General features: G+C 58.7%; 2 protein-coding genes across 2 annotated transcripts in view; both read left to right on the top strand.

The window, feature by feature from the left end:
• Positions 1 to 63: 63 nt before the first annotated feature.
• On the top strand, positions 64 to 2,258 carry HTATIP2 (HIV-1 Tat interactive protein 2; the record flags this gene model as incomplete). Its single annotated transcript, XM_015615724.1, has 4 exons — positions 64 to 189; positions 275 to 412; positions 1,151 to 1,212; positions 1,773 to 2,258. Coding segments are annotated over 4 exons (552 nt in total), but the record flags the coding sequence as incomplete, so codon positions are not given.
• LOC107198621 (regulator of G protein signaling 5) overlaps positions 2,210 to 5,575 on the top strand; it is a 17,135-nt gene continuing 13,769 nt past the window's right edge. The window contains exon 1 of the mRNA XM_015615725.1: positions 2,210 to 2,224. Within this exon, the coding sequence (XP_015471211.1) occupies positions 2,210 to 2,224 (15 nt within the window). The remainder of the gene's footprint in view (positions 2,225 to 5,575) is intronic.

Consider the following 5,575-nt stretch of genomic DNA (forward strand, 5'->3'; position numbering starts at 1 on the left):
AGGGGACAGGGGACAGGGGACAGGCCAGCCCTGGTGGCAGGGACAGGGGACAGGTGACACTGACCCTCGGTGTCCCCACAGGAGCAGGCAGTGGTGGATTTCGAGCGGCTGGGCGAGCACGCCGCCGCCTTCCAGGGACACGACGTGGGCTTCTGCTGCCTGGGCACCACCAGGGCCAAGGCTGGCGCAGTGAGTGGGGACACCCCTGACCCCCGGGCGAGCAGGGTCCCGCTCGTCCCCTCCCCTGGCCCGCTGACCCTCCTGTCCCCCGCAGGACGGCTTTGTCCGTGTGGATCGGGACTACGTGGCGCAGGCAGCAGAGCTGGCGCGGGCAGGGGGCTGCAAGCACTTTGTCCTGCAGTCCTCCCGGGGGGCAAACGCGCACAGCCGCTTCCTCTACCTCCGTGTGAAGGTGAGGGGGCGGCTGCGGTGGGCTCCTGGTGTTCCTGCAGCAGTCACAGGGTGCTGGGATGCTTGGGAAGGAAGCAGGAGCTGAGGTCTTGAGATGCTAATGGCTCTGGGGGTCCTGTGCTGCTGCGGGACCAGGGAAGGGGCTGGCTGGAGAGCTGTGCAGTTGGCTTCTTGGAAAGCATCACAACACCTGCATGCAGCGTCTGTCTCCCTCCTCAAGCTCCAGAAACATCTGCTGGGGTTTCTAGCCCAGTAACAGCTCCCCAACCCTAAGCTGGGGTGGCTTCTCAGCTCTGTGGGGAGGCCCAGGGCGGTGTCCAGGTGAGACGTGAACTATCCTGCGATGGAAGGATGGCTCCCCAGGGACACCACACCCATCGCAAAAGCTTTCTTCTCCGTGTGTTGTGTGCCGCAGCTCCCAGCAGCTGCTGGACTGGGAGCTGTCTGCCAGCATCTGGACCCGTCCCCAGGCTGGATGCTGAGCCCGGCCGCTGTCCGGAGCATCCTGCTGCAGTTTTGCCTGGTGGTTGCAAGGGTGCGCTGCTGACCTGCGCTCCGTGTCCGCCACGGGCCGCGCTCCTGCCCGGGGAGCCGATCCCTGCCTGCCCCGTCCCAGCTTTGTGCTGCCATCAGTGCCATCCTGCAGCTCTTTCCTGCCCGCTCACGGGGTGGTACAGCGGCAAGGATGGTGCTTGCAGTCATCCTTGTCTCCTTTCATCCTGCCTGGCTGTTCTGACAGGGAGAAGTGGAAAACCTGGTGCAGGCTGTTGGTTTTGATCGCTGTACCATTCTCCGGCCAGCGTGAGTAGTGGTGGGGCAGGGCGGGCACAGGGTGGAGGGTTGCCAGGGCAGCAGGGAGATGCTTCACTGGGAGATGGAGGAAGAGGAAGGGCACATGAGGGCAGGGCTGGGGAGGGAAGTGGAGAATGGCACCGGCTGCAAATGCAGCTCATGGATGAGTGGACTGCTTCCCAGTGCTGCAGGGAGCAAGCTCTGCCTTTCCTATGGCCCATCCCAGTGCCAGAGCCATGTGCCATGCGAGGACAGGAGCCTTGGGCTGGAAGCACAGGTCAGGGCACATAGGTCAGAGCTTATCTCCAGATGGACCTTGGCCTTCTGCAGAGGGAACACTCACCTGTGTCCTTCCTGTACTGTGCTCCTGCTACCTAAGAGAACTGGAATTCTGCTTTCATCAGCACAGTGGGGAAGGGAGTTTAGTGTCTGAGGGCTCGGCTCTGTCACGTCCCATGACCCTGCAGAGCCCCAGAGCCCACGGAGCTCAGGGAGCTTGTCTGGGCCCTGGTGCAGCTGGAGACCTCAGTCTGTTCCAGGCTGACCCAGCTCACCCCCTTGCTCTGCAGGGTGCTGCTGTGCAAGCGCCAGGAGTCCCGGCCCATGGAGTGGATAGTCCAGCAGATCCTGGGTGCTGTGGCTCGGGTGTTCCCCACCGCTCACTCAGTGCCTGTGGACACGGTGGCCAGGGCTATGGTGGCCTGTGTGCTGCAGCCAGGCCAGGGGAAGGTGGAGGTGCTGGAGAACGGGGCCATCCACGAGCTGGGAAAGGCAGTGGCAGAGCAGGGCACATAGAGCAGGAGGGGTGTGGGCAGGAGCTCTGTTCACCCTTCAGATGCTCTCTGGGCTGGGGATGAACACACCACGGGAGAGGTGCGGGGTGCTTGTGTGGAGCCACAGGTACATCCACCTCTCTGCACGGTGCCTGATTCTGTCAGGGGATCAAAATGCAGGTGCTGGCTGCTGGGTGAGGATAAACAATGTGCTCTGCTGCTGGATCTGTGACATGGGTGGAGATGATGTAACCCAGGCCGTGAATAAAACCCTGTGACTGATCCGGTTGTGCCGCTTTGTGCTGAGGTAATCTCTGTCACCCACGCACCGGGAACCCAGACCTCGTGTGCTCAGCTGGTGTCACTTGAGGAAATGCTGACAGGCAGGTGACAGGCACAGGACAGCAGAGCAAGGCTGCACCTCACAGAGCACACGGTGGCACCAGTGCTGCTTGGATAGCAAGGCCTGGAGGCTCTGCCTGCAGCAGCTCCCTGCAGACACTGCTGTCCTCACCTGCTCAGGGGGCAGAGGGGCTGCTCTGGGGACACTGCTGTCCTCACCTGCTCAGGGGGAAGAGGGGCTGCTCTGGGGACACTGCTGTCCTCACCTGGGCTGCCACTTGGTGCCTGCAGTCACAAAAACACCGTGAAAATACTTGCAAGTGCCTGTCCCTCTGGGCTGTCCTTCGGGGCACAAATGAGCCCCGTGTTCCCGGGAGTGCAGGAGATGAGGCCAGCCCTGTGCACACCTTGTTCCTGCCCAGCTTCCTTCTGTGGGCGTGCAGCAGGCACCAGCAGCACTGCAGTGTCCCAGGCACGGCCCTGGCTGTTCTCAGGCCTCGTGCTCGGGGTCGAGGAACTCGGTGGCTCCTCAGATGGGACGCAGAACGTACGTGACTCCCAAATTCCCTGCTGGCCAGAGTCCCAGTGCTCCGGCTAACACTGCTTTCCAGGATTTTCTCTGACCTCATCCTCGGCTCCTGTGTCACTGACTTGGATGTGGCACATGGAGAGGGCCTAGATCTCATCTCCTCCTCCTCCACAAGCCTTTCCATCCTTGGGTTGGCCTCAGCAGGTTGGTGGAGGCAGTGAGATGGTGCAAGGCCTGCCCCCAGACAGCTCCTCAGATGTGGGGCTGGGTTCCAAGGGGCCACAGAGCCACAGCTCCTGATAAGACTGTCCCAGTGAGGGCAAAACACCACCCTTAGAACAGCATTTAATGCAGAAAGGGAAATGAGAGCAGGCTGGTCAGCATCACCTGAGTGCCCAGAGTACGAAGGCTGGTCACCTGCAACACTGGGTTACACTGCACACTGCACTCAGTGCTCAAAGAGAGATTTTTAAAAGGGCATGTGCTTACATAAGGGAGTGGAATTGAATACCTGAAGTGGTAAGAACTTAAAAAAGAAGGGAAAATTGAGATGAGAGAATAAAAAAAAAAATATTTCAAGCTCTGGAAACTTACAGGTGAAAGGCAAGCCGCAGAACACATGAGGAAAGCATCCTAAGGACATAAATATGAATTATGACTGTGTGAGAAGCAGAAAGTTCTCCAGGGAGGCTCAAGGACAGGATGTGACCAGGCTCTATAGGAAGGAATGAGCCATCACAGAAAGCCTCACTGAGTTACTTGTGCTGCCCTTTGCTGTTAGGGAGCTCACACTACCACCATTCCTTGGGGGACACATTTGCATTGCTGTCCCAAAGCCTGCAGGGGAAACAGAAATATTTTTAACCCATTTTTAGAAGATGTGGTTAAAAGTCTGCCAGAAGGAGCACTCAGATGAGCGGCCAAATACTCTCCTGGGTGAGAATTGCAGCGATCCCTTTACCAAAAGGTCAACGTTGTTAAATATGATGCTAGTTCTTAAAAAGTTCCAGTGGGAACCAGGAAACTGCAAGGCAGCTCTGCTGCCTTCTATAAAAGGCACGTTGCTAGAAAGGATAATAAAGTCTGGAAATAACAGGGTCCAGGATAAATCGGGTGCAATGGGAGATTCCACGCGGCTCTTGGAGGGGCAGCACAAGCCTGGAGCCCTCCTGGAGGAAACAGCCATTGTGTACACAAGACAATCTGCTCCTCACAGGGCACTCAGATCTCCACAAAGCTCTCCCTGAAGGGCTCTCAAAGAAATGAGGCTGTCGTGGGAAGACAAGGAAGGTCTGTGTGGTTTCTTATTGGAAATATTTTCTTAGCACTCCAAAGCCTTGAAACACACAAAACAAACATTTCTTGCTGGACAAAGGTCTGTGGAAAACACAAGCTATTTCTGTGTAACCCTTGTTTCTGCTCAGTGTCTGTTACAGTGTCTTTTTCAGTGTTTCAGATAAATTTGTGTTAAAATGCAATCCCAGCACACAGTACAGCTTCCTTATCCCCCTCCCACACTTCGGACCTCAGCTCCCCAATTTGCTCTGGGCACTCCTTGAACCCCCAGCCCAGATTTTAGAGCATCACAGCAGAGGGGGTTTGCCCCCCCAGGGCTGAAAGAGGTGAAGGAGACAAAAGTCTGTAGGGAACAGAGCCAGAGGGTCCCACAGGGCAGAGCTGCAGGGATGGAGCCGTGTCCTTGGCACGCCTGGCGGGGCTCTCTGCGTTCCGAGGGCGCTCAGCCCTGCCTGCGGCTGGGGGAAGAGCAGGGAGGGGGGCTCAGCTGCTGGACAGCATGGCCACAGCACCTGGCCCACGTTCTCCTGCCATTCTGACACTGCTGGGACTGCAGAGGGTTCGTGCTGACAGGAGAGCTGCGGTCCCAGGGGCTCGGCTGTGGGGCTTTCCCAGGAGGTCCCGTGGCCCTTCTGCCCCATCCCTGAGCTCTGGGAACCGCCAGCCCCTTCCCTCCGAGCCAGGAACAGCTGGCAGGGCCTCCTGTGAGCAGCTCCACGCTCCTGAGGAGCTCTTCAGAGCAGCCCCGGGGCTGGCAGGCACTGGCCTGGCGCTTGGTGACATCCCGGTGACATCCTGGTGACATCCCGGTGACATCCCAGTGACATCCCGGTGACATCCCGGTGACATCACGGTGACATCCTGGTGACATCCCGGTGACATCCCAGTGACATCCCGGTGACATCCCGGTGACATCCCGGTGACATCCCAGTGACACCCTGGTGACATCCTGGTGACATCCCAGTGACATCCCGGTGACATCCCGGTGACATCCCAGTGACACCCTGGTGACATCCCAGTGACATCCCGGTGACATCCCGGTGACATCCCTGCTGACACCCTGGTGACATCCCAGTGACATCCCAGTGACACCCTGGTGACATCCCAGTGACATCCCGGTGACACCCTGGTGACATCCCGGTGACATCCTGGTGACACCCTGGTGACATCCCGGTGACATCCCGGTGACATCCCGGTGACATCCCAGTGACATCCCGGTGACATCCCTGGTGACATCCCAGTGACACCCTGGTGACATCCCTGCTGACACCCTGGTGACATCCCAGTGACATCACGGTGACATCCCGGTGACATCCCAGTGACATCCCGGTGACATCCCTGCTGACACGGTGCCGTTTCCATGGCTGAGTTCCTTCAGAGAGCGGGGTTGCCCCCAGCTGCTGGAAATGGCCCCTGAGCCCCGTGCCCCCCG

This window comes from Parus major, unplaced genomic scaffold (genome assembly GCF_001522545.3).
Source record: "Parus major isolate Abel unplaced genomic scaffold, Parus_major1.1 Scaffold246, whole genome shotgun sequence".
Classification (NCBI taxonomy): domain Eukaryota; kingdom Metazoa; phylum Chordata; class Aves; order Passeriformes; family Paridae; genus Parus; species Parus major.